This window comes from Triticum urartu, chromosome 1 (assembly GCF_003073215.2).
Source record: "Triticum urartu cultivar G1812 chromosome 1, Tu2.1, whole genome shotgun sequence".
In the NCBI taxonomy this organism is placed as follows: domain Eukaryota; kingdom Viridiplantae; phylum Streptophyta; class Magnoliopsida; order Poales; family Poaceae; genus Triticum; species Triticum urartu.
In genome coordinates, this window is record NC_053022.1 from 449,817,926 (window position 1) to 449,828,881 (window position 10,956).

The following is a 10,956-nucleotide window of genomic DNA, read 5'->3' on the forward strand; positions in this document are numbered from 1 at the left end:
ATGATTTTCCAATCCTATGAACCAAAGGAAGCCTTAGTACCCTAGTATGCCCTTGCAATCTTTTCTGTTTTCTCTGATGCGATTTCCATGATCCCATCGTGATCACTTGATCACCTCAATGTTCCATGTGCTACGTACCTGCTAAATCTAAGGAAGCCAAATCTAATGAAGCCAGCAATCTGCTGGATCTTTCAAAAAAAAAAGTAAAAACAATAATAATCGGGGATTTAACACATGGGCAGCGGCGCAGCGTCCTCTGCCGGCCGAATCCAATGACGCGTGCGCAGGTCCCGGCCGGCTCTGTCCCGCTGATTTTTCTTGAAATGTGAGCACACGGTACATGTGGACCGATGGGAAACTTGGCCGCCAAGTTCCTGTTTGCTTTGGTTCCATATTTGTGAACGGCCATTTTAGTTCCAAAAAGTTTGCCGGATCCGTTACATTCCTTCCCGGCGAAGGAATAAAGTTTCTATATATCACACCAGGAATTCATCAAAAGGCTTATGAAAAGAAGAAAAAACCCGAAGAATGGTTGGTTTGAGCAAGCGGTAGAAACAAGCGTGTCTTGTCGTTGCTATAAAGGCACACGGCTGAGACGCAGAATTGTACAGTGAAGTGCAGGGGCTACACTACAGAGCATCGAGCAGAGCATATGGAGGCGATCGCCGGCGACGTCCACGCCCACGGCTACGGCTGGGCCGGGGTGTGGTCGGCGGCGGCCAGCCTCATCTTCCTCTGGTCCATGGTGCAGCAGCACCTCCCCGCCCAGCTCGAGGAGTACCTCGCCGCCCTCTCCCGCCGCCTCCAGGCGGCCATCACCCCCTACGTCACCATCTCCATCGACGAGCACGTCCCCGCCTCCTTCGGCCGCAGCGAGGCCTACCTCGCCGCCGAGGCCTACCTCAGCGCCACCTGCGCCTCCGCCGCCCGCCGCCTCCGCGCCGACCTCGCCGCCGACAGCGACCGCATGAGCGTCGCCGTCGACGACCACGAGGAGGTCGCCGACGACTTCCGCGGCGCCAAGCTCTGGTGGCGCAAGACCAAGACGCTCCCCCGCGGCAACGTCATCAGCTGGTCCGCGCACGAGGAGGAGCGTCGCACCTACTGCCTCACCTTCCACCGCCGCCACCGCGGCCTCGTCGACGCGCTCTACCTCCCGCACGTCCTCGCCGAGGGCCGCGCCGCCACCGTCAGGAACCGCCAGCGCCGCCTCTTCACCAACAACCCCAGCAGCGACTGGTCCGGCTACGACGCGCGCGTCTGGAGCCACGTCAAGCTCGAGCACCCCTCCACCTTCGCCACGCTCGGCATGCACCCGGACAAGAAGCGGGACATCATCGACGACCTCGACATGTTCCGCGACGGCAAGGACTACTACGCCTCCGTCGGCAAGGCGTGGAAGCGCGGCTACCTGCTCTTCGGGCCCCCCGGCACCGGCAAGTCCACCATGATCGCCGCCATGGCAAAGTACCTGGACTACGACGTGTACGACCTGGAGCTGACGTCGGTGAAGAACAACACCGAGCTGCGGAGGCTCTTCATAGAGACCAAGGGCAAGTCCATCATCGTCGTCGAGGACATCGACTGCTCCCTCGACCTCACCGGCAAGCGCAAGAAGAAGAAGAAGAAACCAAACAAGAAGAAGAGCAAGAGCGGCGACAAAAAGAAGAAGGCCCCGCCGGCGCCAGGCGCCGGCAAGGACGAAGAAAACAAGGTGACGCTGTCGGGGTTGCTCAATTTCATCGACGGGCTGTGGTCGGCATGCGGCGGCGAGCGGATCATCGTGTTCACCACCAACCACAAGGAGAAGCTGGACCCGGCACTGATCCGGCGGGGCAGGATGGACGTGCACATCGAGATGTCATACTGCTGCTTCGAGTCCTTCAAGGTGCTCGCCAAGAACTACCTGCACGTCGACGACCACGAGCTCTTCCATGAAATCCGGCAACTTCTAGGGGCGGTCAATATGACCCCGGCCGACGTGGCCGAGAACCTGATGCCCAAGTCCAAAAAGAAGGATGTGGACACCTCCCTGGCCAGGCTGGTCAAAGCGCTCAAGGAAGCAAAGGAGGAAGCGTTGGCCAAAGCACTGGCCGGGCCAGAGCACGAAGAGGGAGCCGAAGATGATGACGAGGAGGAAGATGACAGCAGCAGCTCGAGCGAAGAGGAGGAAAATGGGAAGAAAAAAGAAGAGTAGAATGATATATACGCAATGATATCATAGTTTTTTACAAGTACTCGTATGTATGAAGGCAATAAGAACTTGTACTCGTACATAACATCATCAGTTTCAAATGAGTAAATATATCTCCAAGCACAAAATGTGAGATGATGATACGGTCGACAAAATGCGTCCACTTGTTTCTGTTGTACTATATGGGACGACAAGTAAGATTATATTATTATGACAATCTTGTCGAGACAAATCCATGCATATGCATATCAACATCAAGTTTCCAGTCTAGAATTTGCAAAAGGCAATAGGACAAAATAACCAAGGAAGGGGGCTACTAAATGGCTAGTGACAAGGTTCCCTTAGTGCAAATTCTGCTTAATAAACCACCCTAGCGCCTCATTTGAGGGAGATTCGTGCCGTCCCTTAGGTTTCATGTGGAAACTTTAGGGAACTCTCTCTCTCTCTCTCTCTCTCTCTCTCGGTCCGGGGTGTCTATTTTGGGTATTTAGAGAGGCAGGTGATGGACACGTCGTCGTGACCCCAACTTGCCGGTTTAGAATGCCTACACATACCACACATAGTTTGCTACATCTTGCATGCTTTCCGATCTGATCGATTCCTTGTGCGAGTTTGTGTTGTACATGCATACAATTGAACACAATGGGTCATTGTCGTTGCTGCCCTTGTTTCAGCTGGTGTGGCAAAGATGTTGACATGTTTAGATCATTTCTTTGTTGTATGGTGCTCTTAGATGTTGCAATTACATATTTTAGGCCAATTTTCTAAGTTTCAAAGCTCCCTAGGATATATACGCAAGGATATCATAGTTTTTTAATGTATCGATGTATAAGGAGTTACTAGCATGAAGGCAATAAAAACTTGTACTCGTACAAAACATTATCAATTTCAAAAGTAGGATTAAAATACAGGCTCCAAGCACAAAATGTGAGATAATTATGAGGACTACAAAACACATCCAATTGTTTCTGATGTATTACTATATATAAACAACAAATAAGATCATATTATTTAGACAACCTTCTCGAGACAAATCTATGCATATCAACATCAAGTCCCCAATCTAGAATTTGCAACAGGCAATAGGACTAAATAACCAAAGGAAGGGCGCTAAAATGCTACTCTCTCCGTCCCGCAATGTAAGGCGTTTTTGCAAGCTGAGGGAATAGTGATAAAATTACCCTAGTGTAAATACTAAATAAACCACCCTAGTACCTCATTTCTGGGAGATTCGAGCCGTCCCTTGGGCTTCACGTGGAAACTTAGGGAATTTTCTCTCTCTCAAAGTCCACGGTATCTATTTAGGGTATTTAAAGAGGTGGGGAATGCACACATCGTCGTCGCCCCAGCTTGGCGGTTGAGAACGCCTACACATACCACACATAGCTTTTGAAATCTTGTACAATTTCCGATCTAATCGATTCCTTGTGCGAGTTGTTTTGTACATGCATGGAATAGGAACACAATGGGCCATCGTGGTTGCTGCCCATGTTCCAGACTTCCAGCTGGCATGGAAAAAATGTGGACATGATTTTTTTATCAAAATGGCAGGTGCTCTGCTTTTTCATTATAGAAGGAGGAAATATTGTACAAGGGCAAAGAGCCCTAAAAGATAAAAGTAGAAGAACCTAGAGAAGAGGCCAAAAGCTAAAATGGATTAGCTTGGCCCAAGTAGAAACAAAAACTACTCCCATGCCTCCTTCAGGAGGCAGATTTTGTCATTCATATTGTTACACAGACGCTACATAGGAAGGCTTTCATGGAGAAAGATACGTCGATTTCTCTCATCTTCTATATCTAAATAGAGGCATCCCATTAGATAATTTTTCTGCCTTCTCATGAAGCCACGTCACCCAAATTGTTAAACATAGATGGATGCTCTACAGCCGTCAGATCAAGTGTTGGTCAAAATTACTAGGAGCTGCCACCGCTAAGTGAACATACCGTTTCGTGCTCCGGCCACACCGCTCGCTGCTGGCCTCTGATTTCATTCTCTGGGCTGAGCGTAGACTTTACCATTTGGACACTAAAAGGCCCACACCAAGCCCATAGGCATCTATTGTTCAGGATACGGACGACCCACACCCTTCCGTCAAGAATAGCTAAAGAAAATCCCTTCCATCCAGCCGCCGTCGCAACAATCCCTTCCGGCAGATGTGCGCGACCTACCCTTCCCCGGCCAGCCGCCACCAACCATGCTTGCCTCTGGCCAGCCGCCCCTGCTGACCCTGCCGCCCTCACCGCCGGCGGTCCTCGGTAAGCAACCTCTCCAGAGATGCGGGATCAAGCCGCCGCCACCATGGATTCAGCCGCCACGCCCCAATCGATGGTCCTCATGGCCAGCCACCGCCGGTGACTTACACCGCCATGCCCAACGGCCCCCTGCCAGTCACCGCCGCTCCACAGATGAGCATTAATTCCATCATATTCCTTCGTCTTACCCGCTTTTATGTCGCAAACTCTTCCACCTCCATGCCACAAATGCATATGAAACGGCCTCACAACACTAAATTTACGGTCGTCATTATCTCCTGCTTCATTACCCTGCAAATGCGGAAAAGGTTGTGCTTATAACCCCTCTGCCATACACATAGACCACGAACGCCTGCTCACATCCATGTCTGGGAACCAACTATAGCCGTACTAGGTGCACACTCCCTCTTTTCAGCCCTCTCTGAATATTTCTATCCTCACAAGATTATGCTTTGCAATTTCTCAGGTTGTGCTAGGGATGAAAGGATGCTGAGCGTTTAGGTTTTTTGCTGCTCAGATTGGCCACATTACATCACAGGTCGCTTGCTCCTTGCATTTCTTTCTGATTCTTATTTCATAAAATTGTGATTATGATACATGCTTACACAAATTGGTTAGTAGTGCGACCTGCACATGTTTCTAATTTAGGATGGACATAGTAAAAAGCCAATATCATCATTTTACTAATTTATTTGTTTATTTCTATTTTATCAGTGCGTTGTAGTTATTTCCCTCCTGCTGCACGCTTCATGTTTTCAGTCACCTGGGATTTCTCCTATCCCTGAACTTATGTTCTAAATTTTTGCAGATTGCTCTTCGAATCGAAAGGTGCTTCAACTTCTGCTTAGTAGGTCTCTTGCTCCTCGGATTGCCTTCATTTCATTTTTGCAGCGGTCTCTTGCTTCTTACATTGGTATGTGAACATATGCACCATCCATTCCTTTCCATGCATATTAGGGCATCTCCAGCCGCGTCCCCAGGAAGGCCTCCTCAGGCGATTTTTTCGCGCCGGCGCCAAAAAAACGGCCCAGTCGCGCCCTCAGGATTTTCGCCGGCCTAGGCCGAAAACAGCGTCGGCGGACTCAGGCCGAACCCGGCGCGCTAGGGGGCGCCCGGGGGCGCCGGGGCGAACTGTTTTGGCGCGAAACAGCCGCGGGCCCGCCGCGTCAGCGACACGGCGCCTCGTCTTCCCCCAACGGCCTCGGTTCCCGCGGGGAATCAATGCCAAGGCTGCCGCCGGTCAGCCTTGCCATTGATTCCTCACGGGCGGCGCGTCACGGGACGGCGCGCCGACGCCTCCCCTCCCTCGCACGCGTACACACGGGTGCGGCGCGGCTATATAGCCGGTGGCCTGCACTCGCCTGTGCCCACACCAGCCCCGCCCCCCGCCGCCGCCCAGCTCCTCCCTCTCCCTACCTCTCCTGAGCGCCGCCGCCCATCCCTTCCCTCTATCTCTCTACCTCTCCCGAGCCCGTCGCCATGGCGGAACACTTCCCCGGAGACGAGGCGGCGGCCAACGGCTTCGGCCGCCGTTCGCTCCGCGAACAGGAGTCCTGGCTCCTGTTCCAGGCGAACATCCCGGCGCCGCCGGACATGCGCGCCGGGCCGACGGGGTGGAGGCTCAGCGCCGGGGGAGTGCCCATTCCCCCGTTGCCCAACGCCGTGGCGAAGCCGAAGTACTTCGCCGAGGAAGTCGAGGTCGTGCGCGCCTCCCTCACCGACGCCCAACTCTCCCTCCCCTAGTACGCCGCCGACAACCACACGGCTTGGGCGGCGTATTTCGAGCGCCGCCAGCAGCAGCGCTTGGCGTCCATCAACGGCGCGCCGGTGGTTGGTGGCCGGCAGAACACCGGCAGAACAGCGAGGGGCGCCACCTGTGGTGGGGCATCCCCGGCCGCACACTCGAGGACGTGCTGACGTACCTCGAGGGCGGCAACGACCCGCCGTTGGCGTACCCGGCGAGGGCGGCCGCCCCGGCGCAGCACCGACGCGCCGGGCCATGGGCGCCAAGGAGGTTCGGGTCCTCCTCCTCTTCTTCCTCCTCCCGATCTTCATCGCACTCCTCCGGCACTCCGGCCCTGCTCGGCGTCAAGGCCGAGCCCGCGGCGGAGACGCCGCTCGGCCGGCGCACTCGCAGCGCCGGCATCGTCTTCAACGAGGGCGGCCGGCGCGCCTACTCGTCGGCTCCTCCTTCGCGCTTCGTCAAGCCAAAGACGGAGCCGGGGCTCGCGCCAGTGAAGACGAAGCCGGGGCTCGCGCCGGTGAAGAAGGAGCCGGCCGCGCCGGTGACGACGGAGCTCGACGACGACGACGCGGCCTTGGAATGGGCGCGCAGGGACTCCATAGCGATGGAGAAGGAGCGCCTGGAGAAGGTGAAGGAGCGCCAGTGCGCCGCCTTGCTTCGCTTCGCGGAGCGTCGACGCGGCCGCGACGAAGGCAGAGTCGTCGTCATCTGGGACAGCGACGACGACGACGACGATGCGCCGCCACCAGTCCGCCATGGCGACGCCGGGCAGGGGTCCAGCAGGGGCGCCCGCGTCAAGGAGGAGAAGGCCGACGACGATGATGGCGGCGACGGCGGCGACTTCAGCCAGTTTTTCCTTTAGATTAGTTTATGTATATGTGCTATGTAATGAAAATCCGCGAATTTCGCCGAAATGTGCCGAAATTTATCGTGTTTGGCCGAATTTTATCGTGTTTAAGCCGAACTTCGCCAAACTTCTTTTTTTTTAAAACGTGCCTAGGGGCGGCCCTGGGGCCGGCGGCTGGGGACCAACTCGCCCCCAGGCCCAATTTTTGCGCCGGCTCACCCCCAGGCGGCGATTTTAGGCGCCCCCTGGGGGGCCAACGGCTGGAGATGCCCTTAGATACCATATGAATTTCCTACCTTGGATTTATTCGAACATATAGGCTACAATCTGCTTCCATTTAAGGCAATTTTGTACGCATGCTTTGCAAAGATGGATAGTGCTGAAAATTCTTATACAAATCATGGTATCCGGTCAGTCCCATGCGGTCGTGGGCGCCCCCATCGTCAGTCACAATTAGAGACACCTTACATGCTTATGGTTGCTGAAATATTTTTGTATGTGTTAAGCCAGTAATTTATTTTGCATTGTTTACCTCTGTTTTTAAGGTTCACGAAGCTACTGACCCTGAAAGAGTGGTGATGCGAGTGAGATTCTGAGAGGTAACTTTTGTTCTCTCAAACACATTCCATGTTAGAAAGATATTAATTGTCTTAGACGACCTAGACTACATGAAACACATTCTATGTTAGAAAGACATCAATGGTCCACCTTCTTTCTATCGGAAAAACAGGAAGGTCTCAATTTTCTTATTGGTTGGACCATTGTATTTAGTTATATTGTTATATATGGTCTCAATTATATTTGTAAGCAATGTACCATATATCAGTTTTTCATTTAGTAAAAAAGTGATCTTATCTACCCGCAAAAAAAAGTGATCCTATCTTTATGAATTTCTCAGATTGCTCTCATATCAAAAGGAGCTCGACGTTATGCTTCACAGATCTCTTCCTGCTCGGACTGGATTCATTGCTTCATAGGTATCTTGCAGCTCGCATTGGTATGAACACACTCACTGCTGAATTTAATTAGTTACACTTGATGAGCATATGCACCTTCTATTTATTTCAGTGCATATTACATAGTAAAATACCATATAAATTTCTTCCCCTTGATTATTCCATTCTATTTATTTGTTCAAACATATTGGCTACGATCTACTTCAAGGCACATCCTGGTAGGCATTTAGTCTCACGTAGTAATGAGCACCCTCGCCGTCAATCACAACATGTTGTCACACCCTTGAAATAGAGGTCAGTTAGGATAATACAAAAGTATTACCCTAAAGATTTCTATGAGCAAGCCACTATTAGAGAATGTGTTCCTCACAATGTCCACTGATGGTACGTACAAATATCTCTTCCAAGTATATGACGAAGGGATTTGATAGGCAGATAAAAAAATGGAGTCTAATGATGGATCATCTGATTCATCAAGTGAAACAATCAATGAAATAGAAAATCATCCAAAATGTCGCTATATGACACCAAATGAGATTGTTTGGTGCTTGCCAGAGAGAATGAAGATTGATTCAGTGTCCAGGTTCCCCGTCATAAAGAAAAGCTTCTCAGTTGACAATGCACAAGTGTTACCTTCTACAAAGGTTGGCTAATTTCTTTTCATTCAAAGAGTATGTTCTTCCTAATTTTAACCATATTACCTACTACATACAAAGTACTAACTTGAAACATGAAATACTTCCAGCCATCTCCATGCAAAGAAATGATGACCCATCCATCTTCAAAGAATATCGAGAGGTTTGCCATCAATCACAAAAAAGCATTTACAAACAATCAATGAAATAGAAAATCATCCAAAATGTCGCTATATGACACCAAATGAGATTGTTTGGTGCTTGCCAGAGAGAATGAAGATTGATTCAGTGTCCAGGTTCCCCGTCATAAAGAAAAGCTTCTCAGTTGACAATGCACAAGTGTTACCTTCTACAAAGGTTGGCTAATTTCTTTTCATTCAAAGAGTATGTTCTTCCTAATTTTAACCATATTACCTACTACATACAAAGTACTAACTTGAAACATGAAATACTTCCAGCCATCTCCATGCAAAGAAATGATGACCCATCCATCTTCAAAGAATATCGAGAGGTTTGCCATCAATCACAAAAAAGCATTTACATTCTCTATCTAAACATCGCCGACCCAACAATTTTATTTTCGCAGTGCGATGACCCTTACACCAGAGGATGCAAACAATACTACACCTCCCTCTTGCCAACCCGCAACTAATGTCATTGAGAAACAAAAAAATGGGTAATAGTTTTAAAACTCTCCGCATAAATCGACCGGTTCAGATTCAACATGAAATTCAAATGACGTTTTTTTTCATAGGTACTCTTTGGCTAAGATGAGCATTGAACTTTCAGAAGATGAAACCACCAACACAGAGATTATTGGGCAATCGGGACATGCGAGGGAAAAATGACATCGTCAAGGTGCATGCAATCACAAGAATAATGCTGCACAAGAATACTATTGTTTTTAGCAACATGAACGACATAGAAGAGATGCACCTACGAGCTACACTACTACCTTTCTACATAAAATTAGTTACATCCTTGCTTGAATTGTAATCCTGACAAACTCACGTTATTACTATTTCCAAATGACCCTATGCATATTACCTATGCAATTATTAAGTCTGAATTGTGAAGTCTATGGGTGATATGTACTTTACAGAGCTGATTATCTGTATTTTACTTCAATAGTTCTCAAATCTATTAACCTTGATGGTTCAATAAATATACAAATATATACTTCCTTTCATGATTTGAATTATTTATCAGCACATCAATTATCCTCTACAAAATCCCGCAGCAACGCGCGGGGTATCAACTAGTTCCATAAGTTTCAAGCAATGTACGCGGAGGGGGTGCAAATCTGCACGGTGTCATCCTTCCGAAGGTGAGTGAAAACTTTTTTCCACCATCCCACAATGGAGCTTGTGTCGAGGGCATGTCGAGCAGTAAATTGGTTGGTGGAGCTGAAGTAGTGCCAGACCTCCTTGTCATAGGGCACAAGAGGATGAGGTGAGCGGCAGTCTCAAGGACTTGATTACAGTTGCAGCAGCGATCATGATGATCCCAGTTCCGATGTTATAGTCTGTCGGCAGTCCATAATCTATTTTGCAACAACGTCCACATGAAGAATTTCACTTTAGCTTCCGCCTTAATCTTCCAAACACTATCCAACACCAATATAGGGATCCTTGTCTTGAACTGAATATCATAGGCCGATTTGGCTGAGTAGTTGTTGTTTGAAGTAAGAGTCCAAACTAGAGAATCATCCTCCATGCTAGGAAGGATACCAGATTGTACCGACTCCACTTTCGTCCATAAACATAGGAAATCCTCGAGTGTAGCAACATCATCCATCGTATTTAAACCTCTCATCCATCTGCCGTCAGTGAGTGCATGATAGATTGTGCTAGATTTCGAGCGAGAGAGGGCAAACTGATGTAGGAAAACTGTCTTTTGGAGCATCACCATCAAGCCATCGATCCAGAAGGATGATTTGTTCCCATTACCCACAATAATCTTGGTGCAGGATGCAAACAGCTGACGGCCAGCAGTGTCGCAAGGAAGGGCACAACCTTTCCATGGTCTGTCAAAGGGGGCCCAATCATACCAAGGCCATCTTAGTCGCAGAGCACGACTATAGGCCTCCAGGTCCTTGATCCCTGCACAAGCCGTGTGTGCATTACTGGCAAACGATTGCTAGGAAATTGTCTGTGATTGTGGTAACCATTGCACACGTGTTCCGTTGTTGACATCACGAGAAATTGTTTTGATAAGAAATTGGTCTCGCACGTGTATTGCGTCACTTGTCGTCACAAGAGAACTTAACAATAACTTTGCGAAAGATACCTCTAATTAGTAATTTCGGATTTATTCAGCGTATTAGG

At 49.5% G+C, this 10,956-nt stretch overlaps 2 protein-coding genes across 2 annotated transcripts; both read left to right on the plus strand.

Moving 5' to 3' along the window:
* The first annotated feature begins 443 nt into the window (after window positions 1-443).
* LOC125517940 (AAA-ATPase ASD, mitochondrial-like) lies at window positions 444-2,335 on the plus strand. Its single transcript, XM_048682902.1, has one exon. The coding sequence runs from the start codon at window positions 653-655 to the stop codon at window positions 2,195-2,197; it is 1,545 nt and encodes a 514-aa protein (XP_048538859.1). The 5' UTR covers window positions 444-652; the 3' UTR covers window positions 2,198-2,335.
* Window positions 2,336-8,809: 6,474 nt separating this feature from the next.
* Window positions 8,810-9,757, plus strand: LOC125517949. The gene is made up of 4 exons (XM_048682911.1): window positions 8,810-8,986; window positions 9,088-9,140; window positions 9,216-9,305; window positions 9,384-9,757. Exons 1-4 carry the CDS (start codon window positions 8,864-8,866, stop codon window positions 9,475-9,477), a joined length of 360 nt encoding a protein of 119 aa, XP_048538868.1. The 5' UTR covers window positions 8,810-8,863; the 3' UTR covers window positions 9,478-9,757.
* Window positions 9,758-10,956: the final 1,199 nt, after the last annotated feature.